At 40.3% G+C, this 27,537-nt stretch overlaps 1 protein-coding gene across 2 annotated transcripts; it reads right to left on the reverse strand.

The window, feature by feature from the left end:
- Positions 1–1,629: 1,629 nt before the first annotated feature.
- Positions 1,630–26,724, reverse strand: TSPAN3 (tetraspanin 3). 2 transcript variants are annotated; one of them, XM_055363874.2, is made up of 7 exons: positions 26,430–26,724; positions 11,647–11,838; positions 11,370–11,444; positions 9,754–9,855; positions 8,370–8,522; positions 7,978–8,061; positions 1,630–2,529 (listed from the first exon to the last, which is right to left on the reverse strand). In XM_055363874.2, the coding sequence occupies exons 1-7, from the start codon at positions 26,490–26,492 to the stop codon at positions 2,437–2,439; spliced, it is 762 nt and encodes a 253-aa protein (XP_055219849.1). In that variant the 5' UTR covers positions 26,493–26,724; the 3' UTR covers positions 1,630–2,436. The 2 variants fall into 2 exon arrangements, with proteins under 2 accessions (XP_055219849.1, XP_055219850.1); XM_055363875.2 differs by lacking the exon at positions 26,430–26,724 and having other exon boundaries at positions 11,647–11,720; positions 11,753–11,816.
- Positions 26,725–27,537: the final 813 nt, after the last annotated feature.

Genomic DNA, 27,537 nt, shown 5'->3' on the forward strand with positions numbered 1-27,537 from the left:
AACACAGACAACATCCCCTTCTAGTGGTTCCCAGGCAAGAGAAAAAGGCATTTCCAGGACAACTGTGCCAGCAATTAAACACAATTTAAAACTGGCAGGAGCTGGAATGGTTTCCCAGACCTCAGAGCTACCTCCCCATCTCCATCTTTTTGGTCTCACTGGTAATATGGCCAGTCTGGGTCCAGCTGGCAGAGCACACGGGAGGAGGCTGCTCTCTCACCAGGCAAACTGAGGACTGAGTACAGGAAGGGTGTGGAGAATTATCCTCTTGGGCAAGTTCAAGAACAAGGCTACTGCTTGGCATATTTCCCAAAGCCATTTCCCACTCTAGAGGCCCTGTTCTGTCCTGTAGAAAGAGTGGAGAACAACCAACATCACAGTCCAAATATTGCTCACCTCAGGGCCAGCCTGTGACAGGGTACCCACAGGATGGTTCATATTGAAAACTAGGGGGACCATGCTCGGGGGAGGTGGTGGTAGTGAAAGGTCACAAACATTCTTGCCCACTGTGCAACAGGCAGGGGCAAGAGGTGGGATGGGTCAGTAGTCACATGATAAATCCCCCGGGGCCTCTGAAATCACATTCTGGTAACTTCCACTTTGTGAAAAGGAGTTAGTTTTTACTCCTCTCCTTTCCCGTGTCTTCTCCATTTTCAGGTGGGACAGATCTGCATGATATTTGGGCATCTCAAAACTGACGAGCCCAAAACTGACCGTGAGCTCACACCCCCAGATGTGTTCTCTAACTACTCCCTAGCTCTGTGACTTTGTTTCCCCAGTTGACTGAGCCAGAAACCTGGGACTCATCCTAGATGAGTCTTCTCTTCTCCCTTCTCTGTCCCACGTCCAATCAATGATCGAATTCCGCCACTGTCCTGCCTCCAAACAGCCAGAATCCACCGCTCACCACCGCCCCCAACGGTGCCCTGCTGCCCACTGCTAAGCTCTCTCAACTGCTATGCCAGCCTAACTGAAGCCCAGTCACACCAATTCATCTTGGCTTCAGCACGGCCGGCTTGCATCACCACCTTCTTCTCAGTTCACCTTCCAAATCAAACCTCCGAAGAGCTGCTTCCACCTACAAGTCAGCTCTCACCTCCACAGGATGTTCCGTAAGACACTAGAGGGCCTGGGCTTTCCTGCTTCTCCAACTTCTTTCCCCAGCCTTGTATTTTAAGCTCCCTGCACACACAATTTTGTTTCACACTCTTGTGTACCATCTTTCAACAAAGCCTATCCAGCCTCCAAGCTTGGGCATCTCCTCCAGGAAGTCACCCCTGACCTCTCCGGAACTCCCCGGAACTCCCATTCTATTACTACAACCACTGCAGTGTGAAAATTATCTTCTCCTATGTATGTCTCTTATACTAGGACTCCGAACTCCTTGAAGACAAGGACAGTATCGCCACTGTATCCCCAGTGCCTTGCACAAAGTAGAGCTCTATATTTCTAAGATATACTGGACTGAAAGCATCTGTGGTTTTTTGAATATCAAGCCCTTTAGAATCTGGCAACAGCTGTAACGAAAACACACGTAAACCATGATGAACTATAGACAGCACCAACAAAGAAAACATGATACTGCTGCTCTGGAACCGAAATATCCCCCAAATAATGAAAAATAATATGTTGGGGGCTGATACAGAGTTTATTGAATTAGATTTTTCTATTTACAACTGAGATCACATCTACATACTATTTTGCTAGTCTACATGGGTACATTATTTCCAACAAGCTTAAGACTTACCATGAATGGGCTCATTCATACAAAAACACACTCACGCTAATTCTTTTAAAACAGTAGTGCATACATTATACTCCTCCTATAAAGCCAACTTTGATTAAAAACCACTAGTTTCAAAGCTCAGTCTCTGATTTTGAAGATGAACCAAGATATACGCCGTATGATCCTACAATCTATTTTAGTCATTTTGTACAGCTGCTATCTTATTGGACTACAGTAAATATTTTTTAAAAGGACACTGATGAGCGGCACCATCTGGTGTTAACCTTAACCAGAAAGCTGGTTTCCTCCTCCTCCCCCCAAAAACCTTTGGCCAAGAGTTCTCCACTGTGAAGGCTGAAAGGACCTGGTGACATTTCGGCATCAGTCCTGTTACCACTTGGAGGTAACAGAAGCAGGCTCGTGTCCTCCTTTAATTCTACCACACTACATGACTCGCAATTGGTTCTGAAATTAGAACGTTCACCATCATACTTAAAATCTTAGGGGCATGAAGAGTCAGCTAGAACAAGGAAAAAGAAAGTCGCGGGTAGTAGGTAAGTAGGTGGGCACATGAAAAGCCAAGCTGCTCTGTCCAACACCAATGTACATGTGCTTTAACTAAATGAACTCCGGAGGCCAACAGCAGCAGACCTGCTCAATTCACCTTCCAAATCAGAACAAGACCAAAAAGCTCAGGCTTGAGTTGTCAACTATGCATAGGTTCCACCAGTGATGAGGAGCTCGTAAGCAGGATCTCTACTCCTTCTGCACAACACGATGCAGGCACACAGCATGCCCAGCAGCTGTTGAAAGAAAACAACAATGGGGAAAAAAGGCTGAAAACCCTCTCATGGCAGGTGTGTATTTCTTTGTTGGTAAAAGAGCTGTTTCAAAGTTCAATGACTACAAATCATCAAAAAGGCAGTAACAACAGTGATAGAAGGAATTTCTTATGAGTACATTATTTTTTAAGGAACTAAGTCCTAAGCTTCAGCTTCCCTCCCAGGAACTCTTCATAAAGCCAGCAGGGAATCAAGTCTCTCTTATTTGGCATCCCCACTACTAGTCTAGCGAGTGCTGTCCAAAAGAACTTTCTGCAGCGATGGAGACATACCACATATGCACTGTCATGTGGCCTCATGTGGCTACTGAGCACCTGAAATATAGTTACTGCAACTGAGTTGCACTTTTAATTTTATTTAAATTAATTTAAATGTAGACACATGTGGCTAGTGGCTACCATTCTGGACAGCAAAGGCCTGGGGAGTAGAATGAGCAAGAATGTGTGTGTTTAATGGTGGTCTTTTCAGGTCTTTTGGTTTTTGGAAAACGAAATTCAGTATGTGAATAGCCCTATGGTAGAAAACAAATTCTGATGCCAAAAAAAATGTAGATGGAAGGTTTTTGTTTCCTTCACATTCACTATTTTTGAAATCCACGGTTCTGTGGTATTACATACATATTACTTTTGAAAGGTCACTCTTCCTTCATCATTTTATTTTAATAAGTCCTAAACCTTCTGTGGTAGCATACTGGAATAGTAATAAAGTCATGCCATGTTATTTTGGATAAGCAAAAGGATTAAGCTGGATTAAAGAGAAAAATGATTCTAGAATTTTTGACCTGCCTTCTCCCAAAATATAATTTTTTTGTGAGATAATTTGCTGTTCTAACTTCTGATTGATGAGGAAAAGCCTCAGTTATTTGATTTTAAAAGACAGGGTCCTCTGTACATTTGGGGGTCAATCTAATTTCCGTAAAATGTACCCAATCCATAAACAGACTCTCAAAGTTTGAAGTGGAAGATTAACCACTACTAAGACACACATACACATAAGGATGTCCTCAATCTGAATTCTCCATGGTATAAAGTCAGCCACTCCAATTTCTACCCTCACATTAACCTATATTCTGCCCATTCGGGATATATATTTCCTGCTCAAATCCATCAGTTTCACTATTTCACCATTTGCACCATTTCACCATTTGCAAAGCACCTTAAACACACTTAAGAGGTGAATATTACTTAAAGTTTACTAAACAATTTAAGTCAATTCTAGACCGATGAAGTACCTAATTCCTAGAGAAATACATTTCTGTTCTCTGTACATCAAAACATTGTTAGAACAGCTATAAACTCAAATGCAATTAAGTTCTCAGGCAATGTTAAATTGAGCAATAAAAATGCTAAGCTCAGAAATGACTGATTTGCTAAGGGAAAAAAAATCTCTCTTCCCACCCCCACCTCCCCACACTCCTTTCAACTGGTTAACTTCTATTAGAGAAGTCAGCATTCTCAAAATGAGGTCTGAAATAAGTATTTCTTTCCCAATTTGTTTATTTCAATGAAATCAACTTGCATTGATTTTAAAACAATTAAATAAACTTGATAAAATTCTACTCATGCTTGGGAATCAGTCTGCTTAAGAATATTAAGCTCTACATAATAATTTCTTATCCTCACCATTAACTATTACAGGCTCATTTCCAAAGGCCTGCTATACTGAAATTCCATTGATTTTTGAAATATTCCAACAACATACTTGGAAACATTACACAAATATTTTATCTCCAACATTATTTCTTGCAATGAAATACTCTCTTGCAATATTCAAGGCATGAGAATTAAACTTCACTTAGCCCAAATATAACACCCAGCAACTGCAAAAATTGCAAAAAATGACTAGTGGTGATTAAAAAAACTGACTGGCAAAGTAAAATGTTCTATGATATACCATGTTGCTGGTGGTATGGGGAAATAGGCATTCTTATACAAAAATAAGAACTTTTGCACATTAGAAACACTCTTTTCTGAGAAAAACTTGGAAATACCTATCAAAATTCATTCATACATTCTGATACTGTAATTTCATAGTTATAAATTTTTGCTATAAACAGCCCATCAATATTGATTAAAGTATGCCTATAAAATGCAATACTATGCAGACATGAAATTAAAAAGGCAGATCTATATCCAAAATACACTTACTTGTTTTTAAGAAGGTACAAAAGGTTGCAAACTATATGAGTTCATTTATATAACATTTTGCAATGTTGGCCAGGGTGTGAGGGGAAGGAGGAGGAAGTTTCTCATTTTAATGAATAACTGGTAATTGAGGAGGAGGAGGAAAGGGCAGTCTCCACCGGCTTCACGTGCGGCATAGAGACCAGAAAAAAAGCAACATGGCCTTGGGAAACAGTTCTTTATGAAATCTGCTCTTGATCGTTCTATCTTGAGGATATGCCAACTTCATGGGACCCCAAAGTAAAGACTTAGAACATTTTCCCCGTATTGCCTTTGTAGAGAGACAGCCTTACTCACAGCAGATACTCAGGAGCTTGACAAATCAAAACCTAGATTTTTGTCAATTATTATGACCAGATTCTTTAAATATAAAATTCATAATTGATCATGAGTTAAGAGAGTGGCTACTCTCAAAGAAGTGAAATATCCTGCTAATTAATAAGGGGTACATCAAAATTTTTAAAACCTCATTCTTTTATATTCAAAAGTCCTGTTATTATAATTAACTGGTATTTTTCAGGTTTTTCTTTCTTGGTCACTTTGGTCCTACCCAAATCTAGATTATTTAATGGACTAGAGCAAGAGTCACCAAACATTTTCTTAAAGGGCCATATCATAAATATTTTAGGCTTTCCAAACCAAGACAAAAATCAATCAATATTGTAACTACTCAACTCTGCCATCTTACCTCTGTATTTTATCCAGCTAAAGTGTCAATTAACTGTCAGGTTTCCTGACAAAATTTAGGAATTTAATCTTCTGCAAATCTTATACTTGTAATTGGAGGCAGAGTACAAACAGAGGCAGGGGTCTCTAGAGTTGACACTCTCTGTGTGATGGTCATGCCATACTATCCTTGCTGACCCTAAATTTTGTGGCTAAACAAAGAGGGCCAAGACTGGAGACTCTCCAACCATCCTCTCCAGCTCTAAATTTCTATATTAGGATCAGTGTATAAGCACAAAAGCTCACTGATCTTTCAGTTATTTCTGCCTTTGTTCAGGTTTTCCACACCCAGGGCGCCAATCTATCAGATTTTGAATACCAGAAGCTTAGAATGTTTACAGGTACTCTTAAAAACAATTAGGGAAAATTATTAATTCAGATAAATTTTCTCCCCTTAAAACCCAAGTTTTTAAAATTTTCAAAACCACTAGGTTTTGAGTCTGTGAAAGCTCTGAATCCCTAAACTTAAGCAGCCTTGCTGAAGTGAAAAAATCAAGCTTTATCAGCTTTTACTTAAGTCAGGGTGACTTAAGTATAAAACACATATGGCAGTCATATTTAAATTAAGAGACTAGTTAAAATATTTATTAGCCCCTATTGAAAAATATTTAATAAAGAAATGTCTGGCAGGCTAAGCCGCTTAACTAGATGAGGGACATAGCTAAAGTGATTATTTTTATCAGTCTTCTATATACATGTTGCATATTTCATGACCACAAGTACCATACAGTTCCAAAGCTTTTTTGCTGCATGCTAGTACATGTGGCTTTATTACTGAACATAAAATCATTAAGAATGCACAGTTCAGAATTCTATTTGGGAAAAGAGACCTTCCTCATATTTCATTATTTTTAGCTAAATGAATGTGTTTGCATAAATAATCAAAATATGAAATAAATCCCTGCTGATCATCAGATTACTGCTATGCAGAGCTACAAAGTAAATGCTTAGAAGGGCAAAGACCATGGCAAATAAAGAGGCAGGCTTTTTAATGAGTCATTTCAGGGCTGTCTGAATATCAGCAAAGTAAACAATCATCCTTTTGCCATTTTAAAAGGCCTTTCCCATTAAATACACTAGCTTCTGTTCAAATATACAAAGAGCAAGCAATCCAAGCAACTTACATTTAAACTAGCAATTACATTGGTTTTATTTAACAAATAAAAGTTATCTACATTTTTCTTTTTTAAAAAAAAATTTTTTTTTTTTTGGTAGAAATGGAGTCTTATTGCCCAGGCTGGTCTCAAACTCCTAACATCATGGGATCCTACTCCTCCGTCTCCCAAAGTGCTGGGATTACAGGTGTAACCCATCACACCTGACTCTTTTAGCTCTTGAAATAGGTTTCAGGCTTAAGAAAGCATAAGCTGAGGCTGGGCGCGATGGCTCACGCCTATAATCCCAGCACTTTGGGAGGCCGAGGCAGGTGGATCACCTGAGGTCAGGAGTTCAAGACCAACCCGGTCAACACGGTAAAAACCTGTCTCTACTAAAAATACAAAAATTAGCTGGGCATGGTAGCGGGAACCTGTAATCCCAGCTACTTGGGAAGCTGAGGCAGAAGAATCACTGGAACCCGGGAGGCAGAGGTTGCAGTGAGCTGAGATCACACCACTGCACTCTAGCCTGGGCAACAAAAGCAAAACTCTGTCGCAAAAAAAAAAAAGAAAAGAAAAGAAAGCATAAGCTGGGTGCAGTGGCTCACGCCTGTAAATCCCAACACTTTAGGAGGCCAAGAAGGAGGATTGCTTGAGGCCAGGAGTTTGAGACCAGCCTGGGCAACATAATGAGACCCCATTTCTGAAAAAAAAAAAAAAATTAAAAATTAGTCCGGTGTGGTGGCCCGTGCTTGTAGTCCCAGCTACTGGAGAGGCTGAAGCAGGAGGATCGCTTGAGCCCAGGAGTTCAAAGTTACAGTGAGCTATTATCATGTCACTGCACTCAAGCCTGGGTGACAGAGTGAGACCTTGTCTCTATTTTTAAAAGTTGTTGTGTTTAGTGCAAGAGACCAGTGCTGTAGTACCAGTTCTTGATTTAGGTATATGAATATATAAAACCTGTGAGGACAGAAAAACAAGAACTAGAGGGAGAACTAGCATACAAAAAAACTGAATAAAGCTTTGTATTCCCAAACTGAAAGAAAGAAGTACAATTTTTAAAAATTTTGTGACATTCTATTAAAATATCTTCCAAGAATACACTAAGACAACAGTTCGTTTATGTTTTGAACAGGTCACTCACTAATCAAGAAAGACAGTAAGACGAGGAGTTCCCTCAACACGTGGTCCCTCCCCATCCAGATTTCTGGTTTCTTTAGACCATTCCGGGTCTAGGTGTATAGACAAGAAATGGAAGACATGGGAAACTGAAGGCCAGTACCTCAGTCACTTCCACATTACCTACATACACAAAGATTCACTGTGATGGGGATTAAAACCATTAGGGCTGACAACAGAGAACCAACTCACTCCGACAGAACTCCTTGGCAAGCTGTGCTTACCTGAATAGCTGCAAATGCCAGTGCGGCCCAGATCACATGCATCATGATTTCTTGTAGCTTCTTCACAACTAGAGCCTCACACCCCTGTAACAAACACAGTCATCCTCGTTAGAAGTGTTCTTTAAAAGTTAAAGCTGCAGATTCACAGGCCACTACCCACTGACAGAAAGGAAAATGACAGAAACTGAAAGAGGGGAAAAAAGATTCCATGATTGGTATAATTTACAGACATGTAATTAAAACAAAGACATGCATTTTATAATAATTTACAGTAAAACAATATATGACATTAAAGACAAGCAAGGTGGCAGAAAAGAAGTCCCAGATGGTGATAAGACATGGTGAAAAACAGGTTAATCAAGCTAGACTCAAGTCGTGGCCAAGAGACTCACCTCAGCATAGAGGTCGGAAGGGTGGGCCAGGCTGCCATTACAATTGCTGGCAGTCTCTCTGCAGCAGCTAAGAGGGACACTCTGGTTTTTGGTTTCTTTGAACCAATCTGTATTTTCCCAGTCTGAGTAGTTGTGAATTCCACAACAATGCAGCTAAAGGAGAAGAGAATAAGTATTATTTCGCACAAAAACCAAATACCTGAAGTTCCATGTACTACAGAGCTTTAAAATAAGCTACTCTAGACCAGTGATGTCCGATACAACTTTCTATAATAATGGAAAGTCTGCATGATCCAATATAGCAGCCACTAGCCACATGAAGCTCTACTGAGCACTTAAATTGTGGCTAGTGTGACTAGAAAACTGCATTTTAAATTTTAATGTAAACAGCCAGACGTGGCTAGTGGCTCCAGAACCTCCATATGAAAAGTACATTGCCAGGCCGGGTGCAGTGTCTCACGCCTGTAATCTCAGCACTTTGGGAGGCCGAGATGGGCGGGTCACCTGAGGTCAGGAGTTCAAGACCAGCCTGACCAACATGGTGAAACCCCGTCTCTACTAAAAATACAAAGGCTGAGGCAGGAGAATCACTTGAATCCGGGAGGTGGAGGTTGCAGTGAGCCAAGATCATGCCACTGCACTCCAGCCTGGGCAACAAGAGTGAAATTTCGCCATCTCAAAAAAAAAAAGAAAAGAAAAGTACATTGCCTATAAGCGGTAGTTTCTAACTAAGGAAAATCTTCATGTCTTACATGTTAAATATCTGGTTCCAAGTTAAATATTATTTCCAATGACAAAGTATTTAAAATATTTTGTCTTAAAAATTTTGAGATTTGCTTTAAGATAATGAAGCAAAAAGTAAGTAGGAGCAATAAGACTGACGAAAAGTTGATATTACTGAGGCAAGGTCAGGGTGCAAACATCTGTTACGCTATTCTTTCTACCTTTGTGTGTATCAAACTGTCCATAACAACTTTTTTCTGACAGTTTGTCTGTTGCCTTTTCTGATCTTGTTTTCTAAAGGTATATATAGACCTCCCACCTCCCCTGGAGTCAATCTGGACTCCCACCTTTCCTGTGACACATACCTCTCTCTTGCATCATCACCCTTTGGCTAAGTACTTTGGGAGAGTACAGACTGGGGTCAGGGAAGGGGAATTCAGATGATAAAAAAAAGTTCAAGATGTTTCTCATCTGGCTAGGTGATGAAATAAACTTTTCAAGGGTGAAGGTTGGGGAAAAATATTGGTCACATCAGGATAGCCATGGATGTGAAGGAACATCCATGTGTAAATTAGCCAATTTACACAGAAATAGCAGTTAGTTTAATGTTGACCCAATAGTGATGGGTCCTCAAAAACAAATCTGCCTCAAGAAAGCTCACCTGTCTCTGTACATAATCAATAGCCCGGCTAGCAGCATCAGGGTTGGTTCCATTGTAGGTCTTATACACTTTCTGAATGCTGCGATCAACCTCATTTTCCACCTGAATCAGAACAAAGAATTCAGTCCCTCAAAAATACTAGTAAAAGTAACATTAGTCAAGGCTCCTACTAAAATACTTAAATGAAATGTTTGCAAGTTGCCAGATATCTATGAATTTCCTGTAAAGTTTTCTCCCTTCCTGCCTTCATCTTCATATAGATATAGATGAAGGCAGGAGGGAGAAAAGTGACAGGTAAAAATTCAGACATATACCACATAGATTCAAGCATTCAAAGAGAAGATTGTGTGCAAAATAGCAGGCTAACAATGTATTCAAAAGGGAGAAAAGTTGAGGCTTGGGATAGATGTCCTAAATTATAAATGGACGCCTTCCTTTTACAAATAAGTTTCTCAGAAGACTACTCATTTTCCTTTCCTAAAGGAGGTAAAACAAAGCAACTCTGAAGCTCCTGTAAGATACTTTTAGGACAAATGCCAACATTATTTCCATTTTATTTATTCAACGTTTAGAGTTGGCTAAATGTGCAAAAGTAATTGGCAGGTTTAAAAAAATCAGTCCTTAGAAATGGCACTTTATGAAAAAGCTACTGTTCAATGTATTGCAAAAAGGAGACAGGAAACAAGCTTCATAGCTTATTGTTGCCAATTACTAAAATGGCAAGCAAGTATCACTTAGTAAAGTTTGCTTGTACCAGATCCTCCTTACCCCTCGGAGGACTGGACTTATCTGGTAATTACAACAGTAATATAATAAGTCCATAAAATTGATAACCAGATCATAGGTAGGGACATAATCCATTGCATTTTTTTTTTTAGCACAGCTTTACAGTACCTTACGTATCAATGATCTGAAAATTAACTTGGCATAGTATGCCCTTGACTCAAAACCATTAAGTTATAATGAGAATGAGTCTATTATGTCTTTACCATGCCTCTAAAATTATACCCATATTAATTAATTTAAAGCAGCCTGTTTAGCCTTAAGTAGTACTAGAGGTAGACAGCAAAATCAGGCAAAATAGGAAGGAACGGTGAAATGATTAAAAAGAATGAAGGGCAAGAAAGGAGTGCTGGCACCAGCTGCCTTGGTGTTCTAAGTTGGCAGGACCCCTTGTTCCTCAGGACAGGGGTGGAAGGTGGGATCACAACTCACAACACCTTTTTCTATGTTTAGGACCAAAGCATTTTTTAAAGAGACAATGAAAAACGCAATCCTGAGTTTGGTTCTTCTAAAGCAGAAATCAGAAAATTATGCCTCCCCTCATATAGGCAATCTGTGTGCTGAGGAAATCTGAACTTCTCAGCTAATTATTCATTTGCAGCTATAAATACCTATAATCAAGAACAATACATATATAACACTCTGCTATATTAAATGAGGTGAGGAGTCTTGACATGTAAATATTTGCCAATCAACTTTAGATATCTGAAATACAGATTAAACAAGTAAGGCAAAAGAAAATGTTTACTCTGATAAAATGAATGTGTTCTATTTTACTTGAAACACTTAAACCACTTTTTAAGGCATTATGTGAATTACAGTAGACAACATACCTTTGCTCTGTAAACATATCCCAAAACCACTACAACAACTTCTGTGACAAAAACCAAGAGCAGGATGATGACAAACTGTAAGAAAACATTGTTTAAAATTATATACAAATGAAAAAATAACTTTAAATACACTCTTGATTTAAAAAAAGGTATCAGAGATAATTGCTAGAAGTTTAAATGCTAACTCTGTTCCAACTATAAGAGCCAAGGAGTCTCATGTTCAAGAAGAGAGTAGCGTAGACTAAATACTCCTGCGTGTTCTCACAACACATCTTACCGTGGCAAGTCCACAGCGACTTTCCCGGATTGTGGCACAGCAGCCAATTAGCCCAATGATGAAAAGCAGGGCTCCTACAGCTATGATCACTACAGCAGGGATGAGCGTGTACACATCTTCGAAGAAGTGGTCATAGTCATCGTAAGTGATGAAGACATAGGCTCCCACATAGCATAAAATGCCAGCTGCCCCCTGTAGAAAACAAAGTCAGTACTGGTCTCTAAGCACTGCTGGTAAAAATTTCCTATTATTGCTTAGTATGGTATAATTTAATGAGAGTTACCGTAACTGTTATAGACTTTTTTCAGTAAAGCTGAAAAGTCTTCTATGATTCCTTATTAAGAGCATTTCTATACTAGATAAAATTAAAAAGTTATCCACACTTCACCTACTTTTCAAGAATTGATGGTTCAGCTAGGACCAAGAAACCATAACCAAATAATAACAATGATGATGACACACACCTACACATCCCTAAAGGCTTACTGTAGCTCAATTCCACATCCAATACGGATCAGTATGGTGGTAGGGGGATCTTTGCTCACTGCAGTTGCCCTCAATAAGTGGGGAAATTTGGTAGAAATGACAGAGCTTGGATTTGAACTCAGGCAATCTGACTCCAGAATCTACACTTCTAATCTCTATCTACCCCACCTCAAGGAAAAGAAAATACACCAACTAGTAAGCATGATACCCACCCCACTTCCAAAAACCTTGCTGTCCTAGAGACAGTGAAATGGCAAAGCTAGAGGGGGCTCAGTCATTAAAGAACACTGCAAGTCCTCTATCAATTCTTTAGAATGGTGGTTCTCAAACTTTGAAATGAATAGGAATTGCCTGAGGATCTGAATAACATGCAGATTGATTCAGGAGGTCTGAGGAGGAGCCTGAGAGTCTGCATTTCTAACAAGTTTCCAGGTGATGCTGGTGCAGCTTCTTCTTGGAGTGCGCTCTGAGTAACAAGGTATTAAAGACCTAAAGGGAAAGTGAACACACAAAGACAAGTGATAGGTGTGTCTTATTTCAGCTGCTGCTCCAGGCATCATTCTCCAGCTGCAGAGTCTTACTTTCTCCGCTACTGTCAATTTTGCTATCTTTGGGTACCAGCTCTGTGCTGACAGCCCAATGCCACTGGCTCATATACAAACAAGCAAATGCAGTGTCAGAGTAAGTGTTAAAACATTTGGTTATCATTTGGATAACAATGAGTTATCATTTGTAGAGTACTTTGAAACTTTCACAAGAAGTATTTCATCATCCTTTAAAATTTAACATATAAATCATCTTCAAACTAGAAACAGCTGCCACAGTGATACTGGAAATATCATTAACTTCTCTGAACCTGAAAACCCAGATCATTTAAGTTTATGAAATTCAGTAAGCTTGGGGATCATCAGTATATTTTTTTACGCTAGGCCATTAGGATCACTGTCAGATGAGGAAGAAAAAGACTCCATTTATGTAAATTTGGGAAAGTAATTTGATTTTTTAAAATGTAACATGAACTTTTTAAAGTGAGAAGACAACTAGAATAATGAAGGCAATTTTTAAAAACATTGTTTTAAAACTCTCTTCCTCTGGCTTCCAAGAGGCCCCACTGCTGGTTTTCTTCCTACTTCCCCAGGTGCTCACTTTTTCATTCTCTTCACGGACTCTGAGATGTTAGTGATCTCCAGGATTCTGTCTTCGGCCTTACTCTTTAGTCATTCTCTGGGCTCTCCGTGGGCTACAGCAGCTATGGCTTCATTAGTCATTGTAGCTTACTACCTGAGCTATCATCTCAGAACTACACATTTCCATCTGCGAGTTCCAGAGACATGTCATCCTCAACCTGTCTCAAACCCTTTCTGCCCTTCCTGCCCAGCCCATCTAATCTTCCCTTACATTCCTATCATAGCAAAAGGTACCAGACATCTAATTTTTCTGGTCAAACATCTGAGGATTAACTTTCCTTGCCCCACCTCTATAACCCATAAATCACAAAACTTCAAGTTTACTTCCAAAACATTATTCGCATACCTCAACTCCTCTTCAACCCCACTGCAGTGCTTCTGTCTTAATTTGGGCCTTATCTTATCCCCCTAAATCTTACTTATTGACTCTCCCTGCATCTTAATACATTCTTTATACTACCAGGGTTATATTTATTAAAAATACAAACCAGATCAAGCCATAGCCTTACTTAAAATCAGGATGAGGCAAGTGAGTCCCCGATGAACCAAGCTATTCCTCCTTTTCAGCCCCAGATCTCATTACCCCTTGTGAACTATGAACAATGTTATACCCAAATGGACCACATATTCTCTCACTTCTTTGCCTCCGCTGTTCTCTCTAGAATGCTCTCTTCAAATGCCTGGGAACTCCTTGTCGCTCATTAAGATGAAGCTTAAATGCTACCTCTTCCTTTTGGAAGCCATTCTTGACCATTTCAGGCTGGATTAGCTGCCCTTGGTGGACACAAACATCTCCCAGTGCATGGTTCTAACAGAATATTTATCGAAACGGTTGCAATTATAGCTATACCTGTCTCAACACACCTTGAGAGCACGAATTGTAGCCATCTGTCCTTCACCCTTGTATCATCTAGAACAGTGCTTGGCAGACAGCGGGTATCAGTTAAAATTTATTGAGTACACCTCATCTCACCCCTTTCCCTTGAAATCACCCTCCCAACTCTATCATAAGCTTTGGTTTGTATTTGCGTTGGTTTGTATTTGTATTTGGTTTGTATCTGGTTTCTCTTCAGTTCAATGCTTATAGCTTTTAGTTCACTATTCAATTATTTGGCAACTTAATCCAGCTTGCTGAATTCTGATGGCCATTACATCTGGAATATGTTAATATACCGTAAATATGTCATAAATATAAACATTGTACTTACAGCAAACTGCCTGTTCAAAGGTTCTCAGAGTTCACTGACATATTTGCTTTTGGGGCATGGTACTAGAGAATGAAGGTGAGCACAAAAGTAGGGGGGAGGTGAGAAGAGAAATAGCTTAATTTAACTTAATTTTATTTTATTTTATTTATTTTTTGAGACAGAGTCTCACTCAGTCGCCCAGGCTGGAGTGCAGTGGCGCAATCTCAGCTCACTGCAGGCTCCGTCTCCCAGGTTCACGCCATTCTCCTGCCTCAGCCTCCCAAGTAGCTGGGATTACAGGCGTCCGCCACTACACCCGGCTAATTTTTTGTATTTTTAGTGGAGACGGGGTTTCACCGTGTTAGCCAGGATGGTCTCGATGTCCTGACCTCGTGATTCGCCCGCCTCGGCCTCCCAAAGTGCTGGGATTACAGGCGTGAGCCATTGCGCCTGGCCAGAAATAGCTTAATTTTAATTTGGGTGCATTTATTACAGAAGTATGTCAACTACTTAACACTCTTCCCAAATACCCCTTTTTATTGACTACTTGTGTGATATATATTCACACACATGTACACACACACATTTTGCTAAAGTAAATAGTATCAGTCCTCACGCTAAATTAGAAGCAATCCGAAGTGTAAATTAATCAAATTTTGTCATTTGTTTTTACTAGACGTTTCTCTATCCTTTAATGTTGTAGCTTTTTTTTACTCTAAAAGGCAGTATTTATTTCTTAAAAGGCTTGAGTTAAAATGAATTCCATTTCTGAGCTTTCGGTACACCTACTGAAACTTCACTAGCTTTAGCCTATGTAAATTCGAATGAAAATAAGAGAAAACTGGAGGCCATATATACTTAACAATCAACCTGAAGCATAGTTCACTGAAGAACTACTTGCATTTTAGATATAAATTGATGAGTTTTCAATCTAAAGAGGTTCCTATGAGACTCACACTTAGTGCTGCTTGGAGATGGGCCAAGGGAAATGTTTCCTCTGCTGCCACTGCCTCTCCCCCCTAAAAGAGGCACTCATCTGAAACTGAGACTACAAGAAAGCAGAAAAACCAGCAACAGAGACAACCAGATGCACAACAAATGCAATGGAGGGCTGTGGGGAGATGCCATTTGTAAAGCTGCCTCTTCTTTTCTGATAGACTCTACAACAGTTTTTTTTCCCAGGCTGCAACCAGTCAACATCCAAGTCACACAACCAGATGAGAACATAACAAAGCTCTATTTGGCAACATATAGTGAAAGGAACTTACTAGTTGCACACACCAAAGAGAAAACTGCACGGATTGGTGATATGAAACTATACACATCAAATTGCTTATAAATAGACGATGTGTTTCCTAAATTGAAAACAGCTTCAAATTTTGCTTTTACTGAAATCTGTATATGGTGCTTATATCTTAAGCTATATAATAAACAATTATGAAATGACACTGGTTACTTTGAAAATATAGAAGAGGTAACCCAGTAGCGGCTGAAGACCTAAAAACAGCCAAAAGTAATTGTTGTAATGATATCCAGCCATCAATATGAAAAACACCCAAAAGAACATGGGAAACAGTATAGTAAATGGAAGAGAGGTTCTAAGAAATTCCTAACTAGTATGCATAGGGACTTTGTCGTCCCTCAGATTTTTAACGCAGAAATTGTGGCTATCAGAAAAGCTATATAAAAGGTGAGCTTAAATTCTTCTTTTGAAGGGCCATGATGGGATTGAGATCTATCAAAGGATCTGAGCTTTGCCAAAAAGCAGCTGCAAAGGAGGGGACTGGGGAGGAGGGAGGTGCAACAGAAAAGGAGATGAAATGTAGAACTTGGAAGCAGCTGAACTGCTTTAGTCACCACTGAGAAAATCTGAGCCTGTAAGGAGGATTTGTGCCAGGACAGTATACTAAAAATATTCATCCTTTTGACAAAGAAGTGAAAGGAAATTTAGGCAAAAGGCTGAGGTCTGAAATTACAGAAAGAATAATTTTTTAAAAACCATTCTTCTTTATCTTTTAATAAGCCTATACTCTAAATTAAGTCACAACATTTTAAAACTTTAGGAGAGCCAGTGCTTTTCCACTAAGCTGTCTAAAAAATAAAGCCATCTTGTTATAAAATTTTGCAAGTATATGAGTTCCAAAAGTATGATACTTCATTTTATGCTTTTACCCTTCCTCTACATATGCACAAATGTGAAATATCTTAAAGAGATTTCATTCTTATATGAGATAGCTTTTTCCATAGCTTAGAAACTAGTTTTTGGGGGGGTAATTTTCAAATATTCTATGAAAGAGACAAGTAGATAAAATGTTAAAATCTGGGCCAGGCGCAGTAGCTCACACCTGTAATCCCAGCACTTTGGGAGGCCAAGGCCGGCAGATCATCTGAGGTCATGAGTTCGAGACCAGCCCGACCAACATGCAGAAACCCCGTCTCTACTAAAAACACAAAATTAGCCAGGCGTGGTGGCACATGCCTGTAATCCCAGCTACTCAGAAAGGCTGAAGCAGGAGAATCGCTTGAACCTGGAAGGCAGAGGTTGCAGTGAGCCGAGATTGCGCCACTGCACTCCAGCCTGGGAACAAGAGCAAAACTCGGTCTCAAAAAATAAAAAAAAAAAAGTTAAAATCTGTAAAACTATTAAATTCCTTTTCATCAACCACGGTGTAACCTGCCATTGGAATGTGGCAATATGAAAAATGAAACAGATTTGCTACAAGTGGGGAGATAAAGTAGCTCTGTTGCCAAAAGTATACCTACATGGAGATTTAGAAATATGAAGGCGAAAGCATCCCACAGGACATTTTGGGCGAAGCTGAAGCAAAGAATAGAAGTGATTTTCTTACAGTGGTATGTAGTAGCCATTGATGATGATTCCCATCTAGAACTGGCAAGAATCAAGACAATGTAAAGACAAGGCACCATCTGGACTTTATTCACCTAAAAGCACAGTGCCTGACAAATTCTTGCTTGCCTGTGTGAACTGCTCCTTCGGAGTGATTTTTGCCAAAGAATCAATTAGTAAAGTAGAAGTGACTGGAGTGTTGAGAGAAAGGAAAAAAGTCAGAAAGTAAAAGACTGAGCAAAAAATGCTGTACTCTAGACTTTGTAAGAAAGCAGGTTTTAAAAGCAGAGGGAAAAAATTGGCAGGAACCCATCTTATGCATATATCTTTTTAACATTAAATCCAGAGTTTCCTGTACTGTCATATTATTTTTCATATACCTCTTTTCTCTCCTGGGAAGAATCACTGGTAATTTCATACAGTGGATTTCTGAAAGCTTCCCCAAACTCCACCGTTATGCCATTACAAGTGTCTTAAAATCATCTTAAATCGTTTAGCATTCTACTTGCCATAATGTATATTCTCTAATTCAACCATGCTTTCACCTCTGACTTAATCTGATAGAACAGTTTACGTCACTAAACACAACTACTTCTTATGTAAGTCCACTACCTGAATATATCATTTACTCTCCTACCAACTCTCAAGGAAAAAAGGCCATTCCAAAGACTCCAAATCCTCTTTCAGAAATTAAAGCTACTCTTACCAAGAATTTCTGAAGCTATTAAATAATATCATTTTCTACCTAACAAACTGATCAGCAATAAAGTTAAGGAGTATTCAAAGATGTGTGAGGGTGCAGAGAGAAGGGCCCTCAGATGGGCGGGAGCACAAACTAATAGAGAATCATCTTTTTGGAAACAATCTGGCAATACATATCTGCCTCAGCATTGATGCTTTTATACCTACTTATTCCACTTCCAGGAATCTATCCTTAAGAAAGTTAGTCAGAAACACAGATTTCTGTAAAAGGTAAGTCATCGAGATGTTGTAACGAAATTGTGGCTGCAAAAATGAAAATGAAAAAGCCCTGGTATTCAGAGGTGTGTCTGCATTCAGCCCTGAAATATTTTCTTAAAGCATCATTTAATAATATGCTTGTGGTGTGATAGGGGAAAAAACACATATATCACATATTGGAAACAAACCAAAATGTTAATATTGGTTGTCTCTGAGTGGTAGAATTATGGGTGATATCAGTTTGCTTTTTAAAATACTTTTAGTGTCTTTAAAATATATTACTTGCATAATTAGAATAATAGTTAAAATTATGTCTGAAATTGAGGCTTTAATGTTCTCTCACCAATGAATTCATTCCTGGATGTGTCCTTAACCAACCAAAAACAGACACCTCTTCCATCCTAAATATTTTAGGCACCTCTGCCAATCTCTCCCACTTACCACTTTTCTCAGGTCTGTGTGGCTTTGACTCATCCTTTACATGTTTTCTGATTATCTAACACAATTCTTTCAATGTACATTATGTTCCTTTTCTCATAAATATTACTTTTCAAGGAGACAAGTTTTTTTTAAAGTCCTACTTAAATTGAGGTGTAAAGTTTTGTGTGTGTGTTTTTTAACTCACCACTATACTAATGAGAAAATTCTATTTTTTTTTTAAGACAGGGTCTTGCTATGTTGCCCAGGCTGGCCTCATACTCCTTCGCTCAGGGGATCCTCTCATCTCAGTCTTACTTGTAGCTAGGATTACAGGCATGTGCCACCACGCCTGGCTAAGAGTTTAAAGTTCTGACAAGCCACTTTTGCCATCAACATCACTATTAGTATTGCCATTATTCTTAAATTAGAAATATTTTAATCCTTTTTACTGCTATTACTCTGATGATATGCCAAAGGTCATGCTCCTCAATTCTGCCTTATTTTCACCTTTTCTCTATTTGGTTTTTCATAATCATTATTAAACCAGCTTAACACAGTTGTTCTATTTAATTCAATATCTACTGGCTGAACAACTCAAAATTTCAGGTGGCAAAGAAACTGGAGATTAACCAATTGCCATTGCCAAATTATTGTAACAGCATGGAAATTGGCTGTTTCCAGACGGTAGGGCTCCAGAGGTTATCTGAGAAGCCTGAAATTTAAATATGCATTTTCTTTGAGACCCTCTGTTACCCCACCCTACTCTAATTGTAAAAAGAGTCCATTACAACATCATAGGAGCCTGAGGTGCTTAAGCTTTGTAATGCTAGAGTTCATCCACACTTGGGTTATGTGTTTAATCAGTAGCAACAACAATGTAAGTTACAAAATGTCAACATTTATTCTAGAACCCCTTTAGTAGATTAAAAACAACACATAAATGCAGATAATTTTTCTTACCTATTAACTCTGCCTAACTACTAAAAGGAAGACAGTGAGGAGAAGGAAGAGGAAGAAGATATGTCAATATTTTTCAATAAAGACTTACTTGAGACCAGCCATGAGTAAGATTTCTGGGGGAAAGGTGAATGTAGAAATTTAATTCGATGAAAAGTCTACCCTCTCTCCCCATTAGCTGTCAGACCACAGGGACTGTGTTTACTCTATTTCTCAAAAAAAGGTCAAGGGTAGATATTCAACACACATTTACTCATGAATGATTCTTAGTACACCTGTCCGGTCTAAGTACAAACTTTATGGAATACATTTTCTGAAAAAAAATCAAACAAGCCTAACCTGAATTGGATCTTATGGAATAAGATTCATTAAATTATTTCAAAGCATGATAAATATCCTAGAAAGCTAATAACTCATTCCTTAAACTGCAATTAGAGAGAGCGCCCCTGCTGATTCCAAGTTCTAAATGATTACTCAGGGCCACAAGGCTCTTGGTCAGTGGACAGGTGACTAAGAATGTAGTAAGAGTGGAAACATTCATTTTCTTAACTGTTGAAGACAAACTAAGACAGACACTTCCTATTATGTACTTGCTTCCTGACAAGTTAGATTTTCTTCTAGTGAATTGAAAACAAGCATGAAAAAGCAAAGTTAGCTGAAGGTGTGTCCCATGACATATTCTTTGTCAGAGCAGTCATTCATGATAGGAGAAATACAGGAAGTAGAGAAACAAATTCCAGGATATCAGATGCAGGTTCCGGTTTAAAAGTATCATATTACCACCTCGAATGTGTAGGATGTGCTGGAAAACACAATGTACAAGATTTGTGACAAGGGAGAACCACACTTGAAATACCTCATTATAAAGTTTTATTTTTTAAACAAAAGCATGACGGTATAAACCTCTTAGTAATTTGAACATAGCAAGTATATTTTTGCCTTACAGCCTATAGCCTGTTCCTTCAGTTCTGAATCCCCTCAGTCTCCCAATCTCTTCCAAATCACCCAAGTCAGCAACTTCTTATACTCCAGATTTTTTTTGCCAACATAAAGCACGACCCAATCACTTCATCACATCACCCTTTAATTCTCTGCATAACACATCACTCTGATCATTTTTCTTATTTTTGTGTGTCTTGCTTCACCGGAAATAAGTTCTGTAAGAATAGGGATTTTTCACTGTCTTTTCATCATTTATCAACAATATAAGCACAAAGTAGGTGCTCAAATATTAGTGTTATATTTAACAAAGCAAATTTTCCTTAATTATATACATTCACAGACATAAGCGTGATAAGTTTTATTTATTTATTTGAGATGGAGTCTCGCTCTGTCGCCCAGGCTGGAGTGCAGTGGCTCGATCACCGCTCACTGCAAGCTCCACCTCTCGGGTTCACGCCATGCTCCTGCCTCAGCCTCCCGAGTAGCTGGGACTACAGGCGCCCACCACCACATCTGGCTATTTTTTTGTATTTTTAGTAGAGACAGGGTTTCACCGTGTTAGTCAGGAGGGTGATCTGTCACCCTTGGCCTCCCAAAGTGCTGGGATTACAGGCATGAGCCACCGCACCTGGCCGATAAGTTTTATTTTTAAAGGCAGGATAAGTTTTAAAGGTTACATATGGCTTTCAACTACAATTTATATGTGTAAAGTATTTCATATGAATGAATGATGGTTAGTGAAGGTGCCACGTTCCAAAGCTATTTCTAAAGGCATTTATTTAAAAGGCGTTTGACTTTTTTGTGGTACTTCCCCCACTCTACAGGTGTCTCAGTTTTATACTATCACCTCTCAGATGAAAAACAACAACCTAAATAGATATTTAAGATTATAAATTCTATAAGCATGGACAAAGCTTTCTGTTCCAGTCCCTGTAATGCCTAAGATAAATACGAGCAAAATAAGTATTAGCCAATTAGTTTTTCTAATAGGGTTAAAAAAAAGTAAAGGTAATTTGTATAACATAGGACTTGATTAAATAATCAATTAATTTACCAGAATAAAAACTTAATGGTAGAAAGTACTGATTTAAACTTGTTTTAGACGAGCCCTCTTTGGTCAGATTAAATGACTTACCAAACTAAAAATCCTGTCTGACCTTGGTACAAAGGTGCAGTTTACAGAATAGGCTAATGACTATTTAATACAATAGCCTTTGCTGGGCGCGGTGGCTCACACCTGTAATCCTAGCACTTTGGGAGGCCGAGGCAGATGGATCAAGAGGTCAGGAGTTCGAGACCAGCCTGGCCAATATGGTGAAACCCTGTCTCTATTAAAAAAAATACGAAAATTAGCTGGGCATGGTGGCGCACGCCTGTAGTCCCAGCTACTCGGGAGGCTGAGGCAGGAAGATAGCTTGAACCTGGGAGACAGAGGCTGCAGTCAGCCAAGATCGCACCACTGCACTCCAGCCTGGGCGACAGAGTAAGACTTCGTCTCAAAAAAAAAAAAAAAAAAAGCCTTTAAAATTTAGTCATTTACCTAAAACACTTCTAACCTTCTTCAATAAATCCTCATGGGTCCAGCATGAATACACTTATATTTAAAGCCTCATCATTCCATAAAAACAGAGATCCAAGATGATCCAAGCTGTACATCCTTTCACTTGTCCAAGATTATCTTTCAAGCTACAAATCTTAATATTCTAGAATTTGGTGAGAAACTGTCTTAGTCTGTTTTCTGTTGCTTAGAACAGAATACCTGAAACTGGGTAATTTAAGAAATTTTTTTACATACATGGAGGCTGAGAAGTTCAAGGTCAAGGGGCCGTAGCTGGTCAGGGCCTTCTGCAGAGTCCTGAGGTGGCCCAGGACATCACACATGGTGAGGGGGCTGAGTATGCTGGCTTACGTCTCTCTGCCTCTTCTTATAAAGCCACCAGTCCCATTCCCATGAAAACCCATTAATCCATTAATCCATGAATGGATTAATCCATTCATGAGGGTAGAGCCCTCATGACCCAATCACCTCTTAAAGGCCCCACCTCTCAATACGGCCACATTGGGGATTCAGTTTCAACATGAGTTTTAGAAAGGACAAACATTCTAATCATAGCAGGAGTTCCCTATTTCCATTAAGACAAATTTCAGGATTTTAGAAATGATTGTTTCTGCTTTTGGTTTGTGCCTTTCCACAGTAACATTATTACAGCATTGTTCCAAACTAACTACACCAAATCAACAGTAACGATTTTAGCTGTCAGATAATTTACAGCCTGAGTATTTCAGGTATATATCTATCTCCATGTCACAGTTCAATGAACAAAATGCCAGCAGAATCAGGATATCAAGACATAAGAAAGTGTAGTTTAAAGGTCTTGCCAAAGCAATTAAACTTTGACCCTTGTTAACAATCAGCCATCACCATCTGACAGTGAAGAGCCAGTGCAACATAGTTTTTATTGCCTACAGTTGCCCAAGGGAACCTAGGTAAACATTTGATATGCTCTATGGAGAGTATGTTTATTCTTCCACTTGTTCATCATCTCAAGGCATTAAAAGGAGGGAGGGGCCAGTATATAAGAATACATTTATTAGAATTGAAGAATGCATTACAAACTCCCAGGAAGAATCTTTTAACATTTTTTAATGTACTTCCTCATAATGACTTAATTCAAAACCAAACAAAGTGTCATGTAAATTCTGGTCCAGTTTCTAATTTTAGCAATGTCAAAATCAGCATGCTTTAGAGAAGTGATTCTAACAACTTTCTTCTCTTTACAAATCTTCTGAAATCACACTTTGTCCTAACATCACAGTCTCTAGAGTATGGGACAACCTGGGTTTGAACGCAGGCTGTATCACACCTTGGGTGTGCTACTTTGGCTCAGTCAACCTTAATGTTCTCCTCTAAAATGTACATAATATTCCCTGCTAGATGGGAAAGCTGTGAGGATACGCCATGTAAAGCGTTTAGCACAGTGCCTGGGGTATAGTAACTCAAATGTTAGTTGCCATTACCCATCATCATCAGATTCCCACAGTTAGTCCACAAACTAATACTTTCTTGGGAGACATACCTAATGCTGTTTCCTCATTAGCTACATTGCATCGTGCCACATTTGCCCCCAGCGTATCTGCTTAACTTCCTTATCACAGCTCACAAAAACTTTACTACCCTACTAACCAAGATAAAGCATATTTTTACTAAACATTACCACTTCAGTCTTGGCAATAACTCGCTATAAAAAGCACCACTGAAGTTCAAAATAACTTTCTTCACTGGAATAACAGTACATATATTTACACAATATCCAAAGATTCAGAGGAGTCACTTAGAACTGATATTTTAGAGTAAATAAAAATCTAATTTAAAGAAAATGGTTACTGTATTTCCAATATTTTGTTACACGAACAATTCCAGTCCCTGAGCTTGAATAACCTAGAATTCACCTAATATTCTTCAAAATCAAATAGTTATGGCCATAAATTCACAAAGAACTGTAAAGAGTACAAAGCCACATCTTTACCTCTTAGGTAGCTTACTAGCTGACAACGTGTTTCTCATTTGGGGACCCCCGAAAAATATTTTTCCTTTTAAAAAAGCCTGTAACTCTTAAAAAAGATAAATAAAAAATAAGTGAGAACACACGGTGCTCGGTTTTCTGTTCCTGCATCAGTTTGCTGAGGATGATGGCTTCCTGCTCCATCCATGTCCCTGTAAAGGACATGATCTCATTCTTTTTTGTGGCTGCGTGGTGTTCCATGGTGTATATGTGCCGCATTTTCTTTGTCCAGTCTACCATTGATGGCCATTTGGGTTGGTTCCATGTTTTTGCTATTGTGAATGGTGCTGCAGTGAATATATGTGTGCAAGTGTCTTTATAACAGAATGATTTATATTCCTTTGGGTATGTACCCAGTAGTGGGATTGCTGGGTCGAATGGTAGGAGAACGTCATATAATTTCTACATGCCAAGAAATAGTATTCTTCTTTTCATTTGTTTTCCAGTCATTTAGAAATGTAAATATTATTCTGGGCTCTCAGGTTGTAGAAAAACAGGTAGCTAACCGTTTTGTGCTCTTGGGCCAGAGATTGCTGACTCCTGGTTTATAACGAGATGCTATGAGAGTTAATGACTTAATCATTGTAGAATACATTTCTCTTTATGGAATAAAAAATGTTATGGATGCATAAGTAGCAGTAGGTATACAGATACGTATTAAATTAGCAAAAGATGCCCTTATAATGGTCAGATTCACAAATCATGCCACATCTACAAAGAGAAGACTGATACGACTTTTGCTAATGGAACTGGTTCTATATGTGCATTTCATTCTGCACAATAAACTCAAGAAACTGAAAAAATAAAATAAAATAAATAAATAAGCCTGTAACTCAAATTAAAGTATAAGAAACACTGCTCTAATTGGAAAAGAAGAAATCACGGAAACGCCAATGTCGCCTGGGTGTTTGCCAACAGCTACTACCTCCCAGTTAGGACTCTTCACACACAAACGCCCCGAAGGACTCTGGCAATACAAGTGTGTAGCAAGTGCTTTTTAATATATAACCATCCTTTTATGAGACAGCTGTCAGGATATGAAGTTTTATCCCTTGTTGGGGGGTCGGGGGAGGAGGAAAGGATTCTTTCCAGAACAGGTGTGCGTATGCGTGGGAGGGAGGAACTGAATGGGGAGGAGGAAGAGGCACAGTATGGTTAACCGGAATGTTCAAGGAGTGCTCTGGCGACTGTGGACAGAGCAATCTGTCCAGGGCACTCAAGTGTTTAAGGAAATGACAAGTTCAGAGAGGCAAGGTGATTTGGGACCAGACTGAGGACTTCTGCTCCAAGACCAGGGGAAGGAGTTGAACCTTATTCTACCGCTGAAGCTTCTGTTTTCCTTATTTTCAGATCAAGTGATGTGATAGAGGAAACGTTTTAAAAGATTTATCCGGGTGCAAAGTCCAGATGGGCTGGAGGGTGGAGAGACGGATAGGAACAACTTAGGTTACTATAAAAGTCCCTGGTGAGATAAGGACCCAAACTAAGATGACATAAACATTCCTTTCAACGAGGGTGTACCCCTTAAAAATTCATAAGCCACCTTTTATTGAAAGTGAACTCATCACTTTCAAAATCTTGTGACATCTCCATCATATATTTAACCAAGGGTTATAATCTCACAGTTTGGTCACCCCCATGACCAAAACAAATAGACCGATGTTCTTGGTCAATGGATTATTTGGCTCCTCGAGTTGAAACCCTTCATTTTCTGGGCTGGTGACAGTCAGCCGGTTCTCCACACACAAAGGGCGTTAAGTGGAACCCCCGCCCCGGCTCCGCAGCGTCCCCGCGGATCTGCCCGCCTCGGGACGGCCACTCGTCTGCGGGGCCCCGACAAAGAGCGCGGAACCTGAGCCTCTGGGGAAGATCCTATTTCGAGCCCGACGTCCTGCTACAGTCTGCAATGAGCGCTCTCCGTCCAGCCGGCGACTCCGGGGGGGGAGACTGGGGCGCCTGGCACGGAGCCAGCCCGCGTGGGCCGAGCGCGGAGGCGCCGGCTGGAGGCCGTGGAGTCCCTGAAGGCCTCCCCTCGCTGTCCTCCGCGCCCAGGCTCCCGGCTTGGTCCGGCAGGGACCTCGCGAAGCGGCCTCAAACCCGGCCCTCCCCTCGCCTCAGCCGCCTGAGGGCCCTCGCGCGCCCGCCCAGGCCCAAGCCCGGCCCCCACGGGCGCCTCCGCCGCGGCCTCGCCCGGCCCCGCCGCCGGCCCCTCGCTCTGCCCGGCCCCGCTCACCCAGAAGATGAGGTTGAGAAAGACCAGCACGGTCTTGGAGGAGGTGATGCCGCACTGGCCCATGGCGCCGGTGGCCCGCGAAGGCCCGGCCCGGAGAGCGGGGCTGCGCTCACCGAGAGAGCGGCAATGGCGGCGGCGCCTCCTCGCTAGGAACTGCACGGCCTGCGCCGCGCTCCCCGCAGCCCCTGCGCGGTCGCGCAGCCCCGACCCCAGCAAGCGCCTCGCTCCTCCGCGCAGCCGCCGCAGTCCCCTCAGGGCTCCCGCGCCGCTCCCTGGCAACCGAGTCCCGCCCCCCGCGGCCGGTCGCTTCAGCCAATCGCCTCTGCGGAGGCTGCAGTGAGTCCACGCCTCTTAAAGGAGCCAAGGCCTCAGCGCCTTTCCTTGGCCTCTGGCCGCCCTTGGACGAAGATGGCTCCCTAGGGAGGTTCCGGTGGACCAAACCCACTCTCCTTCTATGACTTACGTTTACTATGCCACCCTTATAGATGATTCAGAGCCCTCTGAGTGCTATCTTTCTACCTAGCCCATTCTCCCCTAGGAAGGTTGGAGACACTAATGTCTCCCTGACCAGATTCTCCTGACCAGGTTAAAATCTTGGCAGCACTGTTGGTGAGAAGTGCAAAGAAAAACAACAAATACTTATGGAGAAACTTATTGTACCAGGCGCTGGGCTAGACCTCAGAAGAGTCAGAGAGGAGAAAAGGCTGGTGATGGCGTTAGCAAGGCAGAGATATGTTTGTGTGGGTGAGTGGTTGGGAACAAGGTCTATTCCAGGTCCAAGTTTTGGACCAAGATTCGCAACGATTACAGAAACATCTCTTTGCATGGCAACATTTCACATTCTTCCCCCAATCTTGAATCCGTCATAGCAATTAATTATTGGGTGCTCACCCGGTGCCAGGCTCCATTAGTTCATTTAACCCCCACCACAACCCTGGATGGAAGGCACTATGGTTATCAGCCTCATTTTACTGATCGGGTAATTGAGGCTTAGAAAGGTTAAGAAGTTCGCCCAGAGCCACACATAGTAAGTGGTCTAGTGCAAAAACCACATCATCAGTCACACAATAAACTGCCGCTGTTTGCTGTCTTTCCTGCCATTATAATC

This window comes from Gorilla gorilla, chromosome 16 (assembly GCF_029281585.2).
Source record: "Gorilla gorilla gorilla isolate KB3781 chromosome 16, NHGRI_mGorGor1-v2.1_pri, whole genome shotgun sequence".
Classification (NCBI taxonomy): domain Eukaryota; kingdom Metazoa; phylum Chordata; class Mammalia; order Primates; family Hominidae; genus Gorilla; species Gorilla gorilla.